Here is a 27,576-nt window from a genome sequence, read left to right on the forward strand (position 1 = left end):
AATAATGATGTTTAAATTCAATCTATACAGATTTATCATAAATATCAGTCCAGGTTTCATCAGAGACAGGTCCATTTTTCATCAAGATTCAAGAATTATTTATGGACTGCCTGCACATACAGAGATGCACAAACAGAGAGATAAACCCACACCTTCTTTTAGGTCTTTATATTTTGTCTATGGTTGACACACATGCAACGTTGCATGAGATTGCAGCTGCATTAGAGTGAAGCAGGTCGCACCTCAAATATAGCGGGTCACCGATTCCAGCATTACGGGGATGTTATTACATTATTCACAGCTGATGAGAAGGTGTGTGACTGGACCTGCCAGACTAATGGAGAAGGAGGGACAGGAGTTGTTATGAGGCTCAACATCCCAAAAGGTATTGTACCAATTACACAATCACAAAAAGAGCTTGTGGTTAATCCATGTAAATCTATCTAAGTCCAAAATCACAGTGTGTCAATCAGATTTGTAACATGCAATTACTCAAAACTTGCTGCATTACAGAGGCATCTCTCTGTTATTTACTTTCTAATACTCTGAGCTGCCGTTCAGGCGAGGATTAAACATGGACCAGGGAATTTTGGCAGCGACACAACACTGTGCTACTTTCTTCTTTTATTTCTTCTTTCTGAATTGACTCTTCTGACTCATATCATATGATAACTGCTACAGGGCAGCCATTCTAAATTTGATATTGAAGTTAATATTCTGATAAAATGTGAAATGATTCAAAAATGTATGACTAAATTTTAATTTCTGCATTAAAACGTCAACATTTGTGTGTCCATCAAATATATCCCACATTTGTGTTTTGCATTATGTATTGCATCACATCCAGCGACCCCTGATGTCACGCATCAGTGGCTTTATCCTATGAAGGGTGCAACTCATGAAGGTGCATCCTGTAAAGCACCTGAAAGCTAGAATGAATCTGCTCTGTGAAACCCTAAAGACCAGAGCTGATGGTGCATTCAGGTGTTACTCTCGACTCCTCTGGAAAAGCTTTCAGTTATCACCAAGAAGTGATAAAATGGCTGGCGAAGCATGACAAGTGAGAAACAGACAAAAACGTGCTCGCTCGCTTGTACAGGAAAGAGAAAAATAAACTGGTGTATACAGTTCTGACTTTTTCTACCTCATTTTAAAAAGTATTATTATGTTATCAAATACATCTACAGTGTAAATAATGGTTTCATTAACACACAATATTAAAAAGAGATGAAGTGGATTTTTTGTTTAAATTATTTTGAGGGGCTCCACAGGCTCTGAGACTTTAGTGGAATTCTTCCATGTGCTACCCTGTTAGGGATGAACAACTCTAATGGCATCTTTGCTGCTGGCTCCCTGTCTCATTCTGAAAAGAGGGATAATGTACACAGAAGGAGACCACTTACTACATCTGAGACACAAATCCCTCACCAGGGTCCCACCTGGAAACACTGGCAGCTGTGGTCCTCACTTAAAGAACCGCTGCTGGGGTTTAAACCAAGGTCTCTGGTGGCTCAGAGATTTTTCCTTCTTCACAATTTAATTCTATTACATTTAAATGTATTTTTATATAGAGCCATATAACAAAATAGATTATCTGAAGACACTTTCTATCATAAAGTCGAGATCTTACAATTTTAGAGAAAAACCCAACCTAAGCTACTGTCAGACGTGCACTGAAATTTTCTGGAACTTTTCCTGCCAACGATAATAGAAAATGAGAATTCATGGTGAGTAAGTGGACGTGTTGACATGTGTGTTGTGCATGTTTTTAACGTGGTGGATCCAAAACAGAAAAATAAATAAAAAGAATACAGTAACTCAGGATGCACAAAAGGTGCCAGAGATGTTGAAGACACAGACAAAGACGTCAACTTGGAAAGAGATTCAAGAGCTATAAGGGGAAACGCCTGTGTCCATGTGCTGTAAACAAAAACGTGATATTTGCAGTGGAATTATTATGTTTCCCACATGATCTACCCAGGTGCCAGCCCCTGCCTGAACGTTGCAGATATTTTCCTGTTGTTGTGAACGTGTCTGTCTTGGACAGTCTCCTGCTGCGTTCTTCATAAGGCAAACTCTTGAAGATGTCTGGGGTTCATGTTTGAAAACAGCTATGGTAAGGTTGAGGCCTTATATTACGTATATAAAGAACCATTCTGTTCAAGCTTCCCTGTCTGACTTTGGAGACTGTATCTCAGATTGAATTTCGACAAATCTGCACCTTCAGCTGTCAGAAACCACTTCGTACCTTTAAAGATTATCAAATCTCAAGTATTAATCTAAGCTCTTTGAGATCCGACCTCAATGATGGACTTTAAAAGGACAAGTAAAATGCTTTGTAAGCTTCTATTATTTCTTCAGCACATGGAATATTAAGTAAAAGTAAACAAAGCAATCAGAGTAGAAAGTTTACGGGCTTATTTATGAATATAACCTCCCTTTAATCATCTTTTATTATTCTCAATTGTCAGAGTTCCTCAAGGACAAGTCTGCTCCATTTTCTACTTCCCTTGGACCCGGCCTCCTTTGCTCTACAAGTGGCCATTAATGTGACGTACCGCGCTGTGTGTAAAACACGTGCCAAGGGGAAGTGAAGGGGGCCACGTCAAATGATTATTGAAAAGCACTAAATCAGACTGATTGGCCATTTCTCTTCCACTCCATCCCAGCAAGCACAGGATACCAGACTGCCGATGGAGTCAGGTTGCCATGGCTTCATTTCACACTGGACAGCACATTACAGATGTGCCATAACGATGACGTGCTACTCGCTTGACACGGGTGTTACTGTAATTGCTACAGAAGCATTGACATTGAAATGAGTTTCAGCACCTTCTGAAATGTTAATTCAATTTGCACATGAACATCATCAGGCTTTGATTGAATATTTGTTTTATATTCATGTTCGGAGTCGCTACAACCTTTAGGTGATTTTCATATTCTCACAACTTGACAAAACCGAGTTGTTGTTAATGAAGAAATTCAGAGGTCTTTTAGATTAATTATTACAACACCATTTCAGAAGATATTTTACAAATTAATTTTTATAATTACAATAAAACATTTGTCCCTCATGCTGCATAGCACAGAAATGAATAGTTAGAGAATAATGTGTCATTTTGGGCCTGGAATTCTAAATAGGGCTGCTCACGGAAAATCCTTGACATTTCAGATATGTAATTTCCTAGACAACAGGAGAAAAAGTTGTTTGACATGCCTGACAGGATGATCCTTTATTCATATGATGGTGACTTCACAGTTTGAGACAAAGTACTGAAAAGTACAAGTGAAATGTTGGCAATACAATTATAGTGAGAAAAACCTATTTAGTATTATTATCATCCTGTAACCTTTAATTTGAAGTAGTTGACAGACTTTATTGAAATCATAGACTGCAGATGAAGAGAGACATCACAGCTTTCCTCCAACTATCAAAACATGAAGCCAAACTATCCCAGATTCAAACGACGCCATCTTGTGTATTTGAGGCCAGTGCATTGGCAATTGGGGGATGGAGCTGCAGTAGCAAATTTGTGCGATACATGAGTCTGTCTCAGCTGTCAATCATGATGTTTCACTAATGTCCCATCCAATATCATGGAGGAGGTGGTATTTATGAGCTACACTACAGCCAGCCACCAGGGGGCGATTGATATACTTCACTCATGGGGAGCAGCCACGTTGTCCACCTTCATTTATTTTTTTCTTGTTTAATCCACTCATGTGACTCTGATTTATGAAATCTAGAAACCAGAGTAAAGGATTTTTTTCTTGTTAAATATTAAAACATTTATACAGCAAGAATTTTCTATCTTTTGACAAATCACAATTTATTTTCTTCCTGCACCACAGAGCAACTCCTTCTATAATCTCAGAGGGAGACGCACCAAACCGAGGGATAAATACCAGCTGTTAGCTGAGGAGACAACACTTTAGAATCCACTGGACAGACCCACTTATAGTGCTGAATTGAAATGATTCAAGAGATCGGTTTTTCATTTGCCGTTAAATTAGAAACTGGATATCTCTGAAAGATTTGACATGGGTTCATACTGAGTGCTGGACCTTTCGGAGGATGAACAATATGTATGCATTGAACCGAAGCATGACTACATTTTCGATTTAATGAAGGCATAAGCGCTCATGTGCACTCAGATTTAGTGAGAATGGACGGCCCTTCTTCAATCAAACCTGAACCCTGCAGAGAGGAGGCAGAGAGCAATTAGAGGTATATTTATTATAAAACTCTATTATTTTACATCCACGCCCTCTTAAGTGTAGCAGTCGGATACATGCACTCCAAAAAAAAAGAAACAATTGTACAATCAGTAAAGCTATGAGGAGGCCACTTTAATTTTAATACTACTCATGAGCAGGAGTACTACAAGTTGAAAGTATTATATCAATATGGAATGTGATGATAAATGCTAATTTCATGCACTGGAGAAGGTGTAACAGATGGCAGACAAATAGAACTGGCGGGTCTTATCCCCAGTGCTAACCCTTGTTTATACAGGGGAAAATAATTGGAAATGAATCAGTGCCAGATCAAAGATAAGCAGATTCAAGTCACTATCATATAATATCGCTCTTATTTTTGATGCCTGTTATGGCTGTCATTATTCCACTCCAGCTGTTAAATTCATTTCTTCTCATTAAATACCTGTTCCTGTACCATGTAGTCTGGAATGTCAGTGGTGGAGTCCGTCTTCCAGTAATCTGGATGAATTTAGACCAACAGGTAATTCTGAAGTGTTGATTCTCACAGTTTAACAATAAAAGTGATTTACAGTACGAGGAACAGGATTTGAGTAACTAATTTTCCTTCTTTGTGTTTCTGACCAAGTCACAGCTTGAAGCTCGTTTCCCACACAGTAAAAGTTAATACCATCACATTAGTGTTCTTATCCCATAATGTAATTGATTCAAGTCATGTAATGTGAGTAGTGTGTGTGTTTTTTTGATTTGAAACTAATTTCACTTGAGTAAACTTGTTGTACTTCAAGTGAAATAAAATTGGTTAATTCTCTTGCCATTTTTAGGTGAACAACAATACAACAAAGTTTTGAGGTAGATTAATTACTAATTATAAAGTCAACTTAAGACTAATAATCATATTTACTGACCTTTTTCAAGGTAATTGGTTTCATTGATTTTTTTTAAGTAAGATTCATTTGTTTAATTTTATGCTGCAATCGATACACATTCAAACAGATTTATGGAAACAGTATTATCAATACATTCTCAGCCTTAAAACCAGCAGACACAGATTTGCTAAATAAAGAGCAGAAATCTGACTACCACTAGAATAATTTTAAACACTCAGATACTACTGAGGACAAAAGACAACAAAGGTATCTAGTTAAAATCAAGGTAAATCACTTCAGCAGAGGTGAGTAGGTTAGACTAATGACCAGACCGAGGCCTGTCATGTACTGTGACTTTATTCTTCCATCACTGCCAGGCGTGTCCACATATAGAACATATAAGATCTACCAGACAGACGCCACATGTTGTTTATTATGATTCAGCAAGGACTCCACGGTCTCCTCAGCCCGGACTGTGTCACTGCATCTATCACTGTCCATTTGGAAGATAACTGCATAATGTGATGAATGTCCACACTGGCATCTTAAGGTCATTTGTAACACGTTCTCTGTCATAACTGACACACAAATCTGGAAAATGACTACATTCTTCTTCTTCCTCCTCCTCCTCATCTGTTAGTTTCAGCAAACAAACCCTCAGTTCTGTCACTGCCTATTTTTCATGATCACTTTCATTGTGTCAGTGCAGCGGAGCGGGACATTTGTTGTTGTTATTGACATTATTCTGATTCTCCTGTCAGACAACTGAATGAACGAGGAAGTAAAGTAAATTGGTCATTTGGTTTGGACTCATAAATGCTGCTTGTTAACCATCAGGAATTTGGCCACAGCAGCACTGACCACATCTATCCGATCACAATTTCATGCTTGTGACAGTGTAATTCCAGAAATTTCTGTTTAATAATAATAACTTTATTTATATAGCACTTTTCAATACAAGTAACAAAGTGCTTTACGACAAAGAATATGACATTCACAAACAAAGTAAAAAAATTATAGTAATAAAGGTGAAGATGATAAAAATCATAGACATTCTACAATTTATAGAGATGTGTTATAAGAAGGGAGTTAAAACATGCAATGGGTGCAAAAATGAAAAATACAAAAAGAAAACAAATATCTCCCTTTATGTGTCATACATAAAGAAGACACCGAGGAAGATGTCAATAGAGTTTGTGGTGATAAGAGCAGTGTCAGGGTGCTGTAAACATGATCACGTGATCTATGCAGCAGAGTTGATACGTTAATACGTCACGGAGGATTTGATGCTGTTGTGAACACATCTGTGCAGAGAACCTCCCGCTGTGATGTGCAAGTGTGAAAGGACTCTGGGTAAACTCTGGCCAATTCTCAGTCATGTCTGAAAACGGCTTATGTGGAACACATATTTTGATTGACTCTTGGCATGTGTATTGTTGAGGGCCCAGGAAAGGGCAGTTTCAAATTTGGTGTGATCTGGACATGTGATTGGATCGATATTAATACAATTTGAAGAAACATGCAAACATTGCCTTGCAGTCAGTAGGGGCGGGGCCTTAAGAGTCTGGCTGTCCTCGGAAAACCTACACTGCACCAGTGAATATAAATAACAGGTTTCCATCTTTTGTGTGCGCTACACATTAGTGCATACAGCAGGATTGTGGACATTGAGACTGTAGGAGGACGGCAGAGAAAGAGGGGGGTGGGTCCAGTTGGCAGACCTCCAGTGTTGTTGTGCCCGTGCACTTGTTAAGATGGAGCTGATAAGAAGAGACAGATTTTCTTGGTTAACTGACACAGAGGATGGACTGTACAGGGCTCATCGGCCTCTGAAGGCAAAAACTCCCTTTGCTTTTATCTCCTCCCTGGAGCTCAAAATGCAAAGCTGTGAACTTGCAACTCGGAGAGATTCAGTGCCTTGCTCAAGGGCACTTCTGCAGGGGTAGTGCTACACTCATTAGATGTCCTGCTTACTAACTGCACTGCAGCTTTCTAGCATTTAAAAATAATAAAAAACAAGTTGATGAAAAAGAGGAGAAAGACTGAAATGTTGCTTGAGGACACAAACTTAAGTCTCCTAATGGTTCAAAAGTAATAAAGTGAACAATAATAAATGTACTTTATAGGAAGATATGAGACAAGAAAAAATGTATTAACAGAGAAAAAATACTTTTTAGTAGAACTTGAGTTAATCCTAACAGGACTTGATAATTGGCTGTTTTGGTGTCTTGATTAAAGAGGCTTGTCCTCTGCAGCAATTACTGAGCTCTAAATGACAGCTTGAGGTACAGAGATTGCAAGAAAAGTAATATCATTAACAGCTACCAGTTTGCATTTCAGGTTTGACAGGTATTACAGCAAAGGAAAATTTAATTTAAATTTCCTCGATGAAATTTCTCCTCTACTTTACTGACTCTCCTCGGAGGCTGTCTGTAATTTACTCATGCACTTTGATAATTGGATAATCTCTGCTTTATTTAATAACTCTTCGAAAATATTAAACAGAACACTTTATTCTTCATTTTATCTTTTTGTGATGCATTCTAAAAACACCAGGCTTTTAATATCTGCAGGTTAAACGGAAAGCGAGACGAGCACATCTCGTACCGCCCGGAGTTAATGACCTTTTATGAATTGGTGAGGATTTAAAGCTCATTATTTTGCAGTGTATGTAACTGGGTGAGCGAATACACTCTGTACCTCTAAAGGTTCCTCTGTCACTTCTTCAGGCCAAGTCCTCTGCAAGTTCTTGGCCCATAATAACTCTGACCTTTTTCAATCAGTAATAATCTTTTTCTAGCAAGTATAGGTCAAGTTGTCTGATTGGTAATATTGTACTGTATTGGCATATTTGCAGCTCTATCAGCCTAGCAGGGACAGGCTTCACTTTAAGGACTGTTTTCTAATCTTTTAGAGAGCTTTCTGGCGTCGTCACAAATTTTCTCTTATCTAGTTACAAAGTGCAGATGCAAACTTTTCAGATAACACGTATAATATGGATTTGTAATGACTCCATCATTCTGCGTCGCCGGAATATGATGACTATGGATCAGACAGCCGATTCAATTAGGCAACACGATTGGTGAAAAACTACGTTTTTACGGGGCACCTTGTCCTGCTACAGACCAGCGAAGGCCATCACACCTTATAGACTCCTTTATGAAATCAATACAACTATTTGAGGAGAAGCTACATATAATGAGTGGCTAATTTGAAATTTTAATATCACAATTGAGATGAAGAGATTGAAAGCAGCTCAATCCCTGAAAGATATCCTGGTCACATTGAAACAGCTTTCAGGTTGCGGGACAAAAAGTTTACACTGTTTGATAAAATATTCATATTTGTACTCTGATTTAAAGAAGTGTAAACTACAGCAGAGGAGTAACACAGCAAACACGCTATGCTATCGTTTGCCACTTCGGACAGCCTAGGTCTACCGCAGACAAACGAAATGGAGCAGTACCACTGGAATCCGTGGGGGGGCAGTGTAGCCAATAGTTCAAGGAAGACAACCATTAGCCGCAAGGAAGAAACTTCAACAGTGGCGTAAGAAACTACAGGAATCTATATAATGTTACTTCACCCAGTTACATGAACAAGTCTGCTTTTTGCAGATGTAAATTATTATAACTTCTTCTACCGTCTCACATGGACACATGGAAGACAGGTGGTGTTATATTGTTTAAAATTGACATATCACTGTTGGTACATAAAGGCAGCATAAATGAGCCATAAGAGTTTATAAGCAATGCTTCCTTCGATCAGTCAAGGTCTCCATTCCCTCAAAAGTCTGCACTGTTTTAAGATGGCTTGCTTTTCATCAGCCATACAAAAAGCACAGGTTTAGTCTGAATCTGCTAACCTTGCAATTTTCTAGTTTAAACAAGCCTTAATATTTTGTTTATTAAGTCACTGTCAAAAAAAGCAGTGCACATGTAGTGTTAATAGTTCATATTTTGTGAAACATTCCCATCATGCATTTCACAGCAGAAAATGCTGCCATCTCAGAAACCACTGCTCTGATCTGACAGTTCCTCATGATGTCGCACAAAGCAGCACAACTGCCGCACTCTACCCGTAATCAAAGCAGAGACATGAGACATCACTCTGGTGCAAAAATCACCGTTTTTCCTCAAAGACAGCGTTTCCTATAAAGTCCTGAAATGCAGCAATATAGACACACGCACATGTTTGTACTAACCTAAACCTAATTCTAACCATGACCCTATAATCAGGTCTAAACCCTCAAACAACCGTTCAAAATGTCCTCCCTCTGTAGGGTCTATACTGAAAATGGTACACACAAAGATATAAGTGCAGAAAACACACACAAGAGTAACTATGAATAACTGAGCATTTTAGATTATACCAGAAAAACTGCCTTGATATAGGGGCATCATGTTTTATCTTTCTCTCACACTTCTGAGTCGAACATCCGTAAAAGAAGCCTTCACTTCCCTGACGCTTTATCGTCTTTGCACCTCCCTCATAAAGGGAAAAAGACATTGGACTTTATTCCAGCTCAGTTGCTTGTTTTCAGGTGTTTTCAGGTGACAGAGTGAAACTAATGTGGTGAATGTATGGTAGCTTAATAAAAACTTTGTTAATCAAATATGAACACACACACAAACACAATTGAACAACGAAATTATGTATGCAAGTGTTTAAATGCTTATCAAGAGGAGCAACAGCGAAGTGTTACCCAGCTATTACAATCTCTCCATTTGATTCACAGCAATTTATCTCACAATGAAAGTTAAGAGTCCTTTTCCATTTCAACCTTTTAGAGGCATGAAAACCTAAATTGACCCTTAATTAATGTAAATCCCACATGTAGCTGTCAATTACAGCGATGTACGAACTAAAAATTATTGAGAATAGGCTTTTTAAAGTGGAAAGAAATGAAGTAAATTCTTAGATTTTGTCCGGACAATGAATATAAACGTAAACTTTCTTTGCAAGAAAAATCCATATGGTACATTTAAGCTTTGCTTTTATGCTAAACAAATGCACAAAACTATATTTTGCCCTCAATTTGTTAACAATCCCCAAAGGTGAAACATACAAAATGCAAGATGAGTTAATACATAATGGTCAATAATGAATAAATGTGTTTTCTAACAAGCATTTCCAGCTCAGGTTACATAACACATACGTCTTTGTATGTCTCCGTAGAACACCAACATGCACGTCGTGTGTGTCGGCAGAAGTGCTTTTCTTGTGTGAGGACTTTGGATCGTGTCAGACAGTGGCAGAGACATCCCACACTTTGTGGTGGCAGTGAAATGAGGTCTAATGCTGGGAGACTGCATAATGAGTCCCACTGAGTCTTTTCCTCTTACCATAGCAGTGCTGGCAGTGGGGCCTGATGATGCTCTTTTTTAATGATCATTTGTGAACAGGAAACATGTGTGAAAAATATCAATGATATGGAAATGTGTTCACTTGACCTTTGAACGGCTAAGAGGTGCCTCCAGTTTGTGCATAACATCACGTCTACTTTGTGTGCATCAGCCTACATTTACATGTGGAGGAAAGCTCATCACAACTTACGGTTGATTTGCTCTTCACTCACATCTCCACATTTTTTCTCTTGCACTTTTTCTCTTTGAGTTTTGGAATTAATTTGGTTAAATTTTGTTTTTATACCCTCCATAATTATTTCTTTATTCATAATTCTTTCTGCAGCATGAGCCCACCTTAGCTGCATATATCATGTCTACATGTTATCACATCAACCCAGGTTAGTTCTAGCGGATCTGCAGGTGTGTGCTCAGTCCCTCTGGTCTTGCAGGAACTGGTCAAACTGAACCTCAATTTCCATCCGTCCAATCCCTTAAATCCTTTAGAGCACTTTGTGCCGGCTGAGAGTAAAAATTCTGTTGCTAACGCTGTACCACTGTAGCACCCAATTTCTCTGTGTGTGGGGCAGACATGGGTGACTTATTATTATCTAACGATGAATTTTACTACAGTTGGGAATTGAAGCCAAGGTCAGTGGATCAAATGGGATTTGTGGCTGGTAAAATGTCAGTCTGATCCAGGCATCGAGCCCAATCCTTTGGTGTGGCGAAACACGTGTGCGAGCACCACAGGAATACAAGCCGGCTCGCTCCTTTCTCTCTGATAACTCTGGAGCACTACAGGTATTTGAGCTTGGGTTACATGGCTTCTCATCCTCGACTGGGCCTTTCATTGAAAAACCAATTTTCTCCCTAACCCCTAAATAAGATACATCACCACCCTCTTTTAAAATCCATATGTACGGGTGTCTTTGGAGAGTTTAAGCAATCTTGATGGTCTGCACTGTTTTGGATAATGCCGCAAGTGAAAACACCGGGTTAAGAGATATAACAATGATCAAATTTGACAACAAATGTCACAAGAATTAGTCCTGGTCAAATGCTAGTTTCTTTGGTTTCCCTCTTACCTCGTACTCCACATACTCCTCCTCTTCCACCTCGTAGGAAACCGTTTGAATCTTGACATGCTCGCCATCCTCCAGCAGCTTTGCCTGAGGATCCTCTGTGCCGGGTGTTTCCGCCCCTGCGGTGTTGGATGCCTCCTTCGCCTTCTTCTCTGTGAAGGTGGTCTCGCAGCACTCACTTTTGTATTCCTTAGCCTTGATGCTGCTGCTGTCCTCCTTGTACAGGATGAAGTTGGGCCTGTAGAAGGCCTCCACTGCCAGATGCAGCGAGGTGGCGTCCAAAAGTTGTTGAGACTTCACCTTCCCGTTGGTATTGAAACCTCCTCCGCTAACCACGTTGCTGTTGTTAACTTTTCCTCCACCTCCTCCTCCTCCCTCACCTCCACCACCGCCTCCTCCAGCGAAATAATTGATAATGTTTTCCTGGTACTGGTTATTAGGGAAGTCTCCCCCGTAGCCGTTGACCATATGCTTACTGTTTTTGTCCAACAACGGGTTCTGGAGCTCACTGAGGTTCTCCATAGCAGCGGCAGTCAAAAGGTGAGCAGGAGGAGTTTCTCAGCGATTTTAACGAGGATATGGAAGAGCGTCGGGTGAAGTAGGCTCCTCTGTGAGGTACGCTGATGTCGGTTAAGGCGTTGATGTCATTCAGAATTCAGCACTGTGGGACCTACAGACAACAAGGAGAGGAGGTTTAAAACTCGGAGGAAGAATTTCATTTGACTTCTACCAGCAAGGAACAGTTTGGTGACAATTTACCAAACAGTGGCTCAGACAAGATCAAAGTTTAGCTGTCGCTCCCTCGGCAGCAACAACTGTAACAGCGTCTCGCTTGTCAAGAGCTGCACCCTGCAGATGATTCAATTAAGTTTAATTTCATCCTCACTCTGGATACATGAGCTAACACAAACGAACACACAGATCCCAGTGCACAACAACATATCAAAGCAATACTGCCAGCTACTTTAAAAGGTTTTGCATATTATCCTTCGCCATCTCAATGCACGCGTTTGTTTTCTGTGCAGCTAATGAGGTTATTATAGTAGAATTGTTATTTGGTGCTATCAGCCTCACTGTCGTACACATATATACAGCTTAGAGGGCTTTAATCCTCCATCTGTGTGAGTTTATGGCTTTATAACAAAGTTTTTTTCACTATGTGAACAAATGATTCAAAATAGGATGAAGATAAGCAAGAAAAATACAGTTAGAAGAGTTTAAAACTTAATGATGATGATGAACTAATGATGATTAGGTGACTGAGACGACCCAGTCTGCCTCCTTCTGTGGAATGAAAGGAATACAAATTTGAATATCCTAAGCAAAGGAATACAAAATTACTGAATTCAGGTTTGATAACTTTTTCCATAGACATTTTGCTTTTATACAATTCCCCTCAATAAAATGAAATGATCAGAGAGGATCAACGGGCAAGTTAGGATGTTACATTTCTGACATGTCAAGTTGCAGGAGATGTACAATCATTAATATGGTTAATCTTTAGAACTTGTATATTAAGTAAATAGATTATTGATCAGTATCCAGCAAAATATCTTATCGAGCCCAGTCATACGGTGGTAAACAAATCATTTTGGCTCCCACAGAGGACAAACAAACTGTCACGAACTCTACATATAACCATCAAAATAATCAAAACTTCCCTCCCAGCTATTTCCACACTGCAGAAACAAGAGTTCCATGCTTCTCACTTGGCAGCCTTAATCTCTGTATGATTAATCTGTGTTTAAAATAGAAATGCCAAAAGCAGATTATTTGCGGGGGTCCTGACCCCAATCGTGCTACGCTGGCTTGCCGCAATAATACCAAACCCAATAAAAGAATACGTTATTTCCAATCGAAGACAACAAGATAAAACATAATGCCAAATGGCCTTACAGCGATGGGATATGGATAATAGCTGTCTGGCTCACAGGTTAATAACTTGCACATTGATGATCTTGCAGATGATTTGATATTTTCCTCCTCCTTATATTATGCAAAAAACTATTTCAATCAAATTGTTTTTCTTTCTTTACCTTTTATATCCTATGTCACTCATTCATTTAAACATCCAGCATAAGGTCCATGACATCAGGAAATATTTATCTGTCTCTATCAAATTATAATTGACAGACAATCATGTCATGGTTCAGTATGTTTACATTTTTATTCTATATATTCACCTATGATCTGTCCCATGGGGTTTTCACTTTTAACCTTTTTCTTTAATTCCTATTTACCTCCGCCAAGAGGCAATGTTTTCATCCCTGTCCATTTGTTGTTGTTGTTTGAAACTTATTTGGAAGGATGCGGTAAGAGTAAAAAAAGAACATATTAAATTTTGGTGGAGATCTGGATCAGTGGGCAGAACCAAGAAGTAATTTTCTCGGTCTTTCACTTTGTGAGATAGGGAGCTTTTCACCATTTTCCTTGATTTCTCAGAGAACAACTCATGGATCTTGATAAAATAATAAAAGTTTAGGCGGAGGTATGCTCTCTATTGGGTAACATTCTATTTTCTCGTGTCGTTACTTGTTTCTTAGATTTTCTTACTCTTTCCATTGTACATTTTAATTTTTTTGTCTGAACTGGCGATTGCTGAATCCTCATTTTCCCTCATGCAGGCTTTTGTTTTGTTATACTTTTCATGTTTTCTGCCCCATGAATAAAACACATGCCATGCTCCCAGGCTTCCTGAAGCTCAGTAAGCACCGGACAGCCGACAAAGTTTTCATGGTTCCTCCCTGTTGGACCTCCTGCGTCTGAATGCGCTGATGTTGTTGTTCCACACAAGCGTGCCCTTTGGTCCACCAACAGCTCCGGGCAACGCACACTCATGCAATTCTTGAAAGTGTGAGTTTCCTTGTTACGAACAAATTCTTGTGTAAGACTAAAGACGACCAGGTGCTTCAGGTTGTTAGCAACAGTGGATGCTTCTATCAGGTGTGACACCCTGCTGCCTTTTCTAGGGCGGGATGCTCTCTGACCCGGGATCAAACTAGAGCGTTGAAGAAAACTAACAGAGCCTGACCCGAATCTGACAGGCATTCTGTTTTTTGTGTCCAAACAAGACCCCAGCCCGCAGCACTAACAATCAAGTAGATAGCCCAGCCAACGTGACGGAACGCGACCCAAATTCTAGTTGCAACCCAATCGTGGCATCTGCCCTGACAAAGTTTCTGCAGCTAACCGTCCTGACAGCTCCAGGGGTGATAATTTTTAATTTAATCTTAGCTGCGATATCCACAATAGGGTTGGACCTATTATCTGGACATGAACTGCTGCTTTCTATTTATGGATTTTTTAACATGGTGTCAACGACGACTTTGACGAAACACACCCTCTTGTCCCTGAGTTTTTAAAACGTCAGAAAGAATTTGCTTTTCATAAAGCTGCACTTAAGTTACAAGGGGCAGACAAATAGCACATAGCATCAATAAATCACTGCTGCATTAATACTGAAGCAGCGCTGTGATTAGCAAAATTACATGAGACAGTCTGGAAGAAAACACATTCCTTCTATTCCACGATTTAGATTTGATGCTGGAAGAAACAGCACAGGATTTCAAAATGGCTCAGACAATAATGACCCCTGTATTTTCTCTACATTAAGGTTTTTCCCAAAAGACCAGGTATTAGGGACCAGATCAATGCTAATAAACTCACTCTTTGAAAGAGTGAGGACGCACAAGCAGTGGCTCTCATAAAGCCATAATAAGTATTCTTTGAAGTACTTCCCTGTTGCTTACACTGTAAAACTACTCTGCACCAGTGCTACAAGCTGACAGCGGATTATTCTTGGTGTCATTACTCACGGATGCTCTGACAAATCTTTTTGGGTGTTTGCTGCTGCGTTGCTGGTGCAGAGCACGGCTTTTTGTGGTAAACGTCAATTTTATTGAGAATAAGCTATTTGAGTGCGCGCTCAGCAATGTAGGACATCTCGTAATCAGAGCAGATATACTGTATGTTAGTTAGAATTATGGTTCTGTGCGTGCATGTACACATTTATTTGTAGGCGTTTGTGTTTTGTGCATGTACGTCTGTGAGTAAAAAATGTGTGTATGAGTGGGCGGATGTGTTTGTTGGAGGAAAGTAGCAGCACCAAAAAAGACAGAGGGAGAAGGGGTGGAAAAGAAAGAGAGAGATCACACTTGTATGTGATTCTCCGGTTGAGTGCCTTCAGGCATGTTGGTAGACTGCACCGGTTCGGAGGAATAAAGAGCTGGGAGGTGTAGCTGAAAGCGAATGAGGCAGAGTCCTTGCTGTTGCGAGGAAAACAATTCAGCATGAGAGAGATGGCACGGGCGAGGCCTGTGTGTGCGCTGCAGTGCCGCCATGTATGAGAGCACAGAGGTGTTTGACAAGGGGGCTAATAGATTGGCCAACAACCTGTAAGCATCCAGGTGTGGGGGGGGGGGGACATTCCAGCCCCGCTGGTGCGTCTGTGCACTCCAACCCCATTAGACTACAGTCAGCACACTCTGTTTCCCTGTGTCAGCCCGTTGCCAATCAAGCCCAGACCCCTGACCCTGACACCGAGGGCGGGTATTATCAGCCAGGCCTCGAGGCCAGGATGCAGCGGAATACCAATGTGTCTTAGCTGTCGGCCATGTTTACCAACCCACTTCATCCAGGCCATGTCTCTTGCAGCTTTTTCCTGGATACGGCATGAGATCAGCTCGCTGTGCTCGACAACAACAACTTCATCTTTCTGTAATTTAATTGTGGAAGCAGGGGCTGGCATATATTACGCATAATGATGCAACGGCAGGTAGTTATTGATGACCACACAATGGGACAATGCATGAGAGCTCATTAACTAAAATGCAAATACATCCTACCGCAGATTTGTCTGTGAAGCTGAACCCCCCTGGCCTCAACACATTAAAGTCCTCTGACTCTGAGTGTTGGCTGATCCTTTATCCTCTGTGTCAAGATGTCATGATCCACTTCACATTCATCTGAATCCTATTCCTGTGTCAGCAGCCACTGCTGATACTCTGACCAGTTTGTCTACACGTCTGTCTACAGAGCTGATAAAACATTAAACCCTCAGCAAGGACCCAGGAGTCAGGAGTCCTCTGCTGCCTTGTGCCACCACACTCGTAGCACCTGCCTCTGTGTTTTCTACATCTCCGTCATATGTTTTAAAGTGTTCCTTGATGTGTAAATCCACCATTGAAAATCTCAACCACGCTTGAATAATTCAGCACGGGGCTCCTGTCAATTGCAGCCATGTACTCTGTTGTTAGAGTGGTTTGTTGTTAGTGACAGGCGGGCTCAGGCTAAGTTGTCTTCACTGTTTACTGAACGTGGTCTCCAGTATGATCTGATGGCAAATTAGATAGATAGATAGATAGATGTATCGTGGATTCAGGCTGAAATTAATGTTATCAAATAATAACCATTTATATAGCATATAATAACATTTTTGCTCCAGCCCTCCATGACCCTTTAACCATAAGCGGTATACATAATATTTGGATGGATCCTAACATTTAATTTTCTCGAAACACTGAGGCTGAAGCTGTATGTTGAAGACCAGCCACTTTCTAGACTCAGCTCCGTCTATTAAGGCTGCAGTTCACGCAGCGATCAGACCTGACATCACTATCACTTGTGCTGTCCCAGTTGTTGCGGGCACCAGGGGTAGATCAGAGTGAAAAAGTGGGGGTTGATAGCTGCGTGTGTGTGTACAGATAGGGCAAATAAACTCATTGCTCCGTGCATGTTTTTATTTTATTGAGTCTTTCTTATCTTAATCAAAACATATATTAACCTTAACCAATGACTTTACATTCATAAGATTAAGACAAACACTGCATGCAGACACTGAACCAATCCCCCACAGCTCTTTGTTATTTTGACCCTCTCATTGCTTTCTTTGTTTACTGGGTGAAAAATATTCCTGAATGCACTATGTAATCTGTAATCTGTGTTTAGTGTTTCAGCGGAGAGCCCACACAGAGACTTGATGAGTTCATGCCTGAAGCACACAGACACACACACAGACACACACACACAGACACACACACACACACACACACACACACACACACAGGGGGATGTTGGATCGTGTGTGTGCAGTCGCAGGTGGAAACTGTGCGGAGTTCATTATCATCAACAACATCCTCCAGCTCCTCCATCACAGTGGGCACATTGCGACACATGCACACACTTATTTCTATTCTATCAATAAAGATGAACACGTGCGTAAAACACGTACATATAGGTGGATATCATGCGTAACAACTCCACAGTATTAGAAATATACATGTACTCCGCATTTTACATCTTAGAAACAGAGCAGAACGCAAACTGTGAACAAAACCAGCATCTAAATACTAAATCTGCTTTATTTATTGTTACCTACCTTTGACTTCTCCACAATCCAAACATGACGTGAAGGCTGCAAACACCGGTGCGTCCCCGCCTGTGCATCGTGGCTGCGTCGCCCGCAGAACAAGACATTACATTTCTCAGACTTTCTCATTTGAAGAAACAGCCGAACACTTAGTGACGAACAGGTCTCCGCTCCGAGAGAGAGAGACACCCACCGTCACTGCCTCCCAACCTCTCTCTCTCTCTATCCGCTATAAATATGAAGGTCTCTCTCCCCCCAGCAGTAAAACCGTTTGCCTTGAGAGTCGACTGGAAGGTTTGCGCCTCCTGAAAGTTAAACCACCACCTCCTATGCGCGCGTGTGCGTGTGTGTGAGAGAGGAAGAGAGAGAGAAAGAGCGTGTCCTGGTGCGAGGAGGTTCAGTGTGTTCAGAGACGTGGATGGAGAGATGAGGAAGAGGAGGAGAAGAAGGAGGAGAGTCCAGCCTCCCTGAATACATGCGTCCACTTTTCACTGAACACACACACACACATACATACACACACACACATATATATATATATGTGTGTGTGTGTGTATGTTTGCACCTGTAATGAGAGTTGGAATATATTTGAATATATGGCATGAAAGTTGAATATATAGAATAATATCTGACATCTTTCCAATCAATATATTCAGATTTATTTCTATATATTCAAGTTTCATTCCATAATATTCAAACATTCAGTCCATATATTCAGATTTCATTCTATATGGTCAAGTCGCATTATATGTTATGAACGCCATTCAATATACTGAAAATTCATGTCTGATAATATATATTTATATATATCCTCTTGTGCATGAATTACTACTTAAACATGTCGAAAATGTTTTTCGTATGCTTAATCTCACAAATAGTGTAAATGTTTTAAAAAAATCTAAATAATCCTTAAAGATACCAAAAATATCCTTTCATTGAATACAAGACTAAACAAAACCAGGTTGTGCTTAAATAAGCATTAATAATATGTATAAATAAACAAGTGTAAATAAATACCACCCAGTCGTCATCTCACTGGGCAGGGATGTGATTTGACTGTGCTGTCCCCTCTCATGAGTTCATGTTTCAGGGCGGAGAGCTGCTCTGGGAGCCACTACAGTGGACCAGTGATGTCTGCATGAGCCAACTGATTTGATTAGTTCAAGTGGAAGACAAGGCACTCTGACAAGTCTGTGGAGCCTCAATTAGTCACTTTAACTTCCTTCAATCTCACAATAGAGCTTGCTGCAATTTGTGTGTGTGTTTGTGTGTTTGAAGGGAGCTCAGTTGGAAATTGGTGATGTCACACACCACCAATCAGGTTTTAGCAACATCGGTGGGTTGCTTGGTTGCTGTCAATCAAACCCAATCAAACCACATAAACAGAAAGTCAAAATTGTAACTTTAGTGTTAAATGTTTCTTATTTGGTTCTAAAAATTAAGGCCATCAATAAAGACTCAATGACGTGATTACAACAATTGCAGATTAATAAAAGCTGACATACCTCAGGATGATTCAGGACCATCAGTTTATTCCCTCAGCATTTTGCAGTCAAATATTTATTTCAAAACACTTTTAAATGCAGATATGTCAATTCCAGTAAATCCAAACCCATCCCCTAATGAAATGATCTCTGCTCATTGTAGCTAAAACACTAAGCCTGACCTGCTTTACAGTCTCCATGTGGAGGCAAATCATATCAGCTCTATCCACCTAATCACATATAATTACTATTTATACCATCATACTATCTCGTAGCAAACATTTCAATTTGTTAATTAACTATGATACAGCAAAGGAGGAGGTCAGAGTCTGTTGGTGGTTGGGGTCAAGAGATGGGTCAACAAAAGACAAGACTTTATCCTCGTGAAACATGGAGACCGCTTTTCTTTTCTCATTTGAAGCCGTCATTATTAATTACAACCATTCAACCTTAACTGCACAATTATTATTGTAACCATAGGGACAATGGATGAAATACCTATTTTAATCCAAACCACAATCTTTTCCCAAACCCAACCAAGTTGTTATTGTGCCTTAACGGCTCAGTAAGTTTAACCACATGTTTGTAACTGTAACCAGGACAACGACAGTCCATTACATTTTATTTTTATTTATCTTGATGCACCCATGGGACCCCTGAGAGGATAGGGACAAATATTGCATTTTCCAGCCATCCTGTAGGTGGAGCTATTGCCTGGTCACACTAGAAATCCCCTGCCCTTTCTAATACTTATCAAGAAAATTATTATTTTATTAGATATAATGCTAACATGCACTTGCGTATCAGTATTTTTATTTATAGGTTGCTATCTTCTTTTCTTGGATGTCATCGTGTTGTTTTTGTTTGGTGAAAAAAGTAATAAACACAAAAACGCACACCGTAGGATGTAAGGGGAAAAACAGATGTTTAATCTAACAAATTCTGTCGGACTGTCATGATTAGTCTGCACATATGTTGCCTTTCCAATGCACTTGAAATGCTCTTAACTATATTTGGGAGTTTGTTATAACAAGCTGTCATTGCACAAGAGGGCGACTGAAGAGAATTAAGTTCCACAAATACCTCTAAAAGAATTTGGGCGGATTCTTTTAACGCTGTATGGAAATGAAAGCTGAGGAGTGCAGCAGTTTCCAGCTCCAGCAGTCTGCTGAAGGGCTCTACTCCATAAATGTAGAGTCATTTTACTGGTGTTTTTATATTTAGAAACGAGGCATGATTAAACAGGCAAGCTCAGACATAAACGATAAATGTAGATGAAAACCTGTGTCCTACTATTATGACAATGCTAAACGTAAATATCTGTGTAAAAATATACACTATGGTTTGTGACATAGGCTACAACTCTTTAAAATGCATGGTGAATGTCCCTACTCTTAAAGAAGATCATTATTTAAAGTTCAAGGAAGCTTCCAGAGTGTTAATGTGTGGATGAAGTAGCTCATTTAAGTGAATGGACTTCAAACGTAGTCACAGCACTCGGCCTGAAATCCCATATCATTATCTGGGATCTAAATCTTCTTAAACAGCACGTAAGTGGAGTCCTGACCACAATCTTGTCATTTTGATCTTTAAAGATAAACCCCCCCATGCTTCCAGTGAGGGATCTACGCTCTCAACGCCTCCTTTCCTTTCATGTGCAATACAGTGTGCTTTTGGCCTTTGAACCTTGTGCACCGTGCTACAAACAAGGAGGGGGGGGGGGGGGGGGAGAGAAGGTCAACAAATAGTCAGGAAGTGAGAGGATGGAAAATGTAGTGGCACTGATCATTGTTGAGGATGACGGAGGGGTGGACAACAAGGGAGAGGAAGGAGGGTGAGGGCTCTGACAGGTGCTATAATAGCCTGAGTGCTCTGAAACACAGATCACACCTCCGTTTCAACATTTCCTCCAAACCACTCTCTGCTCTCACCTTGCACTGTTGCCTGTTATTTCCTCTTCCTCTCTCTCTCTCAGTATGCTTTTTTTCCCTCCAAGATTGTCATCCACTGTCTTCGTTTCCTTTTTTTTCTGTCTCCCTCTAACTCAATATCACCACAATCATATCTGACAAATAGATTCAGATCCACTGGCCAGCTGCACTCAGGACCTCATCAGAAACCTATCAATCACAGATATCATACACAGCTTTTCTTCCTCCAATCACTCCTCCTGTTCCGAACCCGGGAAGACCACTGAACCACCTGTCACGTCGTAGAATTCAAACAAATCCTCCTCTGCTTGTTAGAGGCGGTCATTCAGCTTGACGCCACACCTATGGGCATGCCTTGCATTGTAGATGAGCTGCGAGATCCAATTTGTTTGTGTTGAGATGACTCCAATTCCTTTGCCACAGAACATTAGGGCAGTAATTTAATATCCCTGGGCTCTGCGGCTTACAGTCGGTTTTCAGACAGGAGACAGGCACACTGGGATAATGGCAGACGCACGAAGAGAATTCTTTAACACCTGAGGTATCTTGTACTCCGCTTCCAACGTCTTCTTTCCCCCTCATGATTTCATCTGTCACCTTTAGAGACCCTCTCCCAAATGAATTTAGAAGGTAGAAGACTCATCGACAGTGTCGTGCTCAGAGTTACAACGTCTGCAGTCACTCTTACCTCTCAGCAGAGGAACAGGGGGAATACAAATGAGCAACAATGTGAGAATAAAGTTTGGAGAAGCCATAACTTCTACAAAGTGGAGCCGGATGACAGTAGACGAAGATGTTTACCTAGGTCGTTCTGGCTGACTGTAGCCCATCCCACTATATGTCTCAAGCACTCTGGTACAACTCCTGTTGGTTTTGAATGTGATAACACAAATACGTTTAACTCACAATAGATTAATAGCTCATAGGGTCAAAACTCTCAGGGCGGTTTCACACCTGCCTTGTTTGGTCCGGACATTTGGACTTTTCAGGTTAGAACTAAAGTAACGGGTGTGAAAGATGCATCAGAGAGGGAGGTGGAAGCAGCTCACAGTATTTCCCGCTAATGTTGTTGAACCACATGAATGCTCATTTTTCCGATAGTAAAAATATAATGATTTAACAATGGCAACGAAATCAAGAAGGTGAACCAGTTCATTTATTTTCTCCATTCCATTGGAGACACAACCTTTTCTCTATGCACAAATACATTAGCCGAGATGTCAACATGCCAATATAGATGCATGCCTGTCTACAGAAGAATCAATGTCAAGTATAGACACACCCCACGTAGGTGATGATTATATTATTTATTTACTGTTCACAGCAATACTGCTAACTTTCAACTCTCCGGTACACACTCTCTCTCTCGCCCACTCACTGCTTACACACACTGAACTTCCAGCTGCACTGCTTGTGTAACTATACATTGTCTCTAACTTCTCAGAATTGCTGCAGATCTGGTGGAAATGATAAATCACACTGTAAATTTCTTGTTCACCTCCTAGTGGTGCCTCTAAAATCTTAGCAAGACAAGACTTCCGACGTAACAGTTTCAACAAGCATATGCACGTGTACAGCAATGTGCCCGAGTCCAACATGCTTGTCTGTAGCAAGTCAACCATCAGACATCCCAGCTTTGCTTTTCAACACGCATGCACACAACATGCTGCTGTCCCCTCTGCCTGAGCCTCAGACTTTGTCAATGGAACACAGCTGTGAAATGTCTGGTCGTCAAAAGCCAGCAGCCAGGAGTGGGCAGTAAATGACAAAATGAAAACTGTTCTGAGATCATATTAAAGGTTATAGATCGCATCCACTCATGCATCGTATATTTCATATCTACTTTTAGCTTCTACAGTTTAAGCACTGCTTGCCTTGCTTGCCATGATGGCACGCCTCTGGGTAATTGCTAGTTCAAACCCCACACACTCCCAACAATCTCCTGAGAGAAAAAATTGATGGATTATGTATCAAATAGAAGATTTCAAGGACAAATTTGTACAAATATTCCTGTTCTTTAAAACAATGGATTATTAAATCAGATGATGAATCTAACCTTAACCTTAAGAACCACACCAACCCCTTGATAACAGTGCGTAGGCTGCTGTGGTCAATTGTATCTCAAATAGCTTGAGTCTATCTGTGGGCCACAGCCTTTAATTATAATGAAACATTACAAATGCTTATAAAACGAGCGAGTATGAGTATTTCAGCAAGCGCGCTACTAGCTACGACGAGTGTCAGTGTCTCGCTTCACTTTTGGGGAGCCCTCATATTATGCATCTTTGTATAGAGTCTATGGATTTAACAAACAAGAAATATTTACAAGCTAACTGTACATATTTACTAATATGTAGCTATAGGTTGAGCTACAGATGCTAAATTTAATTCATGACTCTGAAGCTAAAGTTGTGTCTTGTTGTATTAGCTGTAAGCTGAATAGAGTCTAATTATTGTTTTGTGTGTTTAATGTGGCAAATGCAGAAGTACTGAAGGATCACATCTGGCATCCTAAGCAGAACCACCTCATGGTTCCGAAAAAATGTGTTTTTGTGGTCTCCGTATCCCTCTAAGCCTTCCACTGAAGGTAAGATCAGTAGGTAGGAACATCAGTCACATATGCTCAGCTGCAGCAGAGAGCCACTGGTGCTGCAAACACAGAATTGCCGCCCGCATGCCATCAACTCACCACTGTCATCTCAGCAGACAAAGAAAACCAGCAGAAAGTGTTAGGTATTTTTCAACTGCCGTTTCATCCCATAACTTCAAGTGCATTTAAATGCACAGCACTTGTTTGAGTAATTTAAATGGAATCCCACTCACTTTCAGCGTTAACTTTGTTTATGCATTAATTGGATTTCACAATCACAATGAGAGCAGATCAGAGCGTCTGGTTCAAAGAGAGCTTCCTGTTCTCTCCACCAAACGAAACAGAGAACAAAAAAAAATAAAAGTCTGAAAATAAGCGCACTGAGAGTGGACCCTTCCTTTGTGCTGAACACACACTGCTCTGAATGGACTTTGAAATCTGTCGTGAATTTTATTGTGGTTTGAATAAGAGCAGTCACAGCAGATTATTGGAGAAAGCTTTTTGCCTGTCAAGAAAGACTGAGACTGTATAGTATCTCTCAACTCCAGCTACGTCTTTAATGTACATTCATGACTACAGTTTGCTTTAGAGGAGAGTCTTCAATGACGCTTGATTGCCAACCGGAAATCCATCAGTCCTCTTATTTAAACAGTTTCTCAGGTCCTTGTGTGGATCTACTTTTCAACCCTTTAGTGTCTTGTAAAATCATGCATGTATATAATTTTTCATTCCTTCCTTCCTTCCTTCCTTCTATACTGCAAATTTTTTGACAGTTGCAGGGAGAGCTGAAGCCAACCCCAGCTGACATTATGAGAGAGGCAGTGTACAACCGGTCACAAGCATATCGCAGGGTTAATCTCTCTCTCTTCTATTTAGAGTCTCCAATTAACCAAACCCCAATCAGCATGTCTTTGGACTGTGGGAGGAAGCCGCAGTACCTGGAGAAAACATTCTCATCCATTTCCTTTTCTACCAGAAATGCATTTGTTCTTTGTTGATATGCAAATGCTAAAAGTCATTGCTGTTGTTCACTTCACTGTAGTCAGAGTAAAATTACACCCAGCGCTCAAAGTACACAGTGTATTTCAAGGGAGCCTTATTTTTCAGTGGCTCGCACACATGCTGTTGCAGTGTGGTCAATTGTGTCTCTGTCTCCCATCATTTTTCTGACCTTTCAATTCTGTCTTACAAGAACAAAAAGCAAGCGAGCATCTGTTACCTCAGTAAAGAACAGTTCAAGAGGCGACGGAACAGTAACACATATGTGATATGTGGCAGTGATGCCTTGCACAGAAGGCCACAGCAGGAATAGACATGCACAAGCATTGTGTTGAAGACATATGTTCGAAATTGGTATTTTGATGAGTGAAAAGCAGACCTTGACATATTTACTATTATTATTAATTTTATGGAAGTCATTGTACTAAAAAAAATGGAATCTGATATCTGTTTCGAAAATGGATGATGCTTCAGAGTTCCCCACTAAGCATTTCAAAGTAGGCTCTCATGGGCGCTTCCCTGTAATACGATCCTTGATCAAAAGTACGACACATACTTACAAGAACATTTAATAGACATTGCAATTAATTCTTGACTTATTCATCAAATCAAATCTTCAACTTTACTTCTAAAACTATCCCGTGTAGAAGATATGTAGCTTTTTGTACACATAGAGTACAAGTTATTCATATTTTGATTTATCTTTTAAATCTGTTCAGATGAATGAATTCTGGTGAATATAAGTGGTAGTAGACATAAAAGAAGTAAAAAACTAACTCATAAAAAACTAGTCAAGTTTCTTCAGGCATGTACCTACTCAGAAAGATTAATCCTCAAACCACAAAGTCACTCGTCAGAGCAAAGTGAACATGGTTCGCTCAGTTCGTCTGTGCATAGTAAATCTTTAGTTGCTCTTATGAATACGTTTCAAGATAAGAGAATTGGGTAATCATGGATTTGTTCAATCAAAAGTGTAATAAGCCTCTCCTGTGTGTAGCTTGATGTATACGTTCATAATCTCATGACTGATAAGGGTAAAGCAGCCGGTCACTTGAAATTATGGCCATTACTCTTCAACATACAAGAAAGCGTTGGCATTAAGGAGATTTGTTTTAATGATAGAAGAGGAGAGGAGTACATGGCTCTGGCCTGTCAGTGAACCTGTGAAGCTCCCAGCATGACTCCAGTCTTCCCCCCACAGGATGTGGGTTTGCCATTGCATATACTTCCATGTGTGTATGTGCACGCCTACATGCAAGTTTACAGTATGATGAATGTCTATAAATGCAAAGGGCTTAGCATTAAGCCTTTATTTTTCTCCTGAGTGTTAAAAGGCAGAACACTGGTAAATATCAGTCTGGCATTGTGCACACATTCCACATTAATATTAAGATACAGTGCAAAATACTAACGCAGCTCTTTGGGACTATATGTCATTGATAGCAGCTCTCAGCTCATCCCCCTCTTTGATCAGGACCCTCTCCATCTCTGTTGCATCACTGCCTTTGGGTGTCCCATTAAGCATCTCTCTCTGCTTCTTTGATTCCACCACCTGCCTGTGCCTGTGCTGCGACTGCTTATGACCGTTTCAGCTGCCAGTCACGACTGGCATGACCTCAGATAACCCCATGTGACTGTTCCACGATCACATGACCCAGCCACCAGTGAACACTGAGTGACGAGTCAACCCATCGATGAAAAGGAATCTCCCCCGCAAGTTCTCTGATGTGCGTTCTGATGACTGCAGCAGCACAGTGTCCTGATTAATGGAATTATGTCAGTAGTGGATCTTGTTTTCTTCTAAATCAGGGGCCCTAAAGGGGCCACAATGTACACCGCAGGACCAATTTTAAGTCTAACATGTACAATTCCTCATTCAGTAAAGTGCACATTGAAGTCATTCCTTGTTTACTGTTGGCTCTATAGCTTTGAGCAAAGCCACACATCATTGAATACACACTGACTTCATGTAGTAGCACACCCCCAAATGTCTTAACTTGTAGATACCCATAATACCATGCAAATTGCAGCAACTAACTGGAAAGATGTTTTAGGGTCATTTTGGTACATTTACCATGTATTTTGAGGTATTTAACTGTAAATATGCAGCAAAGATTAACAGTGTATTTTGAAAAGTGTTGCTTCTTTAAACACATTGTGCTCTTCAAAAAAAAAAAAAAAAAGATTATTAACAAATTCTATATTATAATTATTGCAACTGATCAAATAAAGAAGGCTTTTGTCAGAATAAAGAGTCTAGATTGACGGACTGTCCTTAGTGCTGAGCCAGGCCTCCTGTGGATGTCTCTGATCTGGATACTTGATTGCCAACTGTTTAATGAGAGCCTGTGTACCTTTGATTTCTAGGCCCAGCTAATGAACATCACATCAGTTTTTCCCCATTAGCAGAGGATACAGACCTGGATGCCCTGGGTAATCAGTGGTGCAGTGTGTCCAAATGACAGTCAAAGGGCACAATTGATATTTAATGCAGCTCCCTGTGGAAAATTCTAATCATCACTTCCAACTTTCAGATATTATTTTGTCTGGGGTGCCGTCATCTGCTCCGAGTTATCACATATTGCAACAACCTCATTGACCATTGGGGCATTTGCCTTTCTTTTCTGTCTTTTCTTTATGATGACAGAGGTGTATTTTCATCTTGCATTGAAAAAGATTAAGAGCAGC

The 27,576-nt window shown here is 40.3% G+C and overlaps 1 protein-coding gene across 2 annotated transcripts in view; it reads right to left on the reverse strand.

Annotated features, from left to right (window-relative positions):
- The window catches only part of syndig1l (synapse differentiation inducing 1-like), a 247,360-nt gene that overhangs the window by 19,918 nt on the left and 199,866 nt on the right, over positions 1-27,576 (reverse strand). Inside the window, exons 1-2 of one of the 2 annotated variants that reach the window (XM_020091548.2) lie at positions 17,894-18,261; positions 11,521-12,187 (exon numbers count right to left, since the gene is read on the reverse strand). In XM_020091548.2, coding sequence (XP_019947107.1) covers positions 11,521-12,039 — 519 coding nt within the window. In that variant the 5' untranslated portion in view covers positions 12,040-12,187; positions 17,894-18,261. Of the gene's footprint in view, positions 1-11,520; positions 12,188-17,893; positions 18,262-27,576 lie in introns of those variants that run through there. The other variant, XM_069515547.1, reaches the window with a different exon arrangement.

The sequence above is a fragment of the Paralichthys olivaceus genome, chromosome 19 (assembly GCF_024713975.1).
Source record: "Paralichthys olivaceus isolate ysfri-2021 chromosome 19, ASM2471397v2, whole genome shotgun sequence".
Classification (NCBI taxonomy): Eukaryota; Metazoa; Chordata; class Actinopteri; order Pleuronectiformes; family Paralichthyidae; genus Paralichthys; species Paralichthys olivaceus.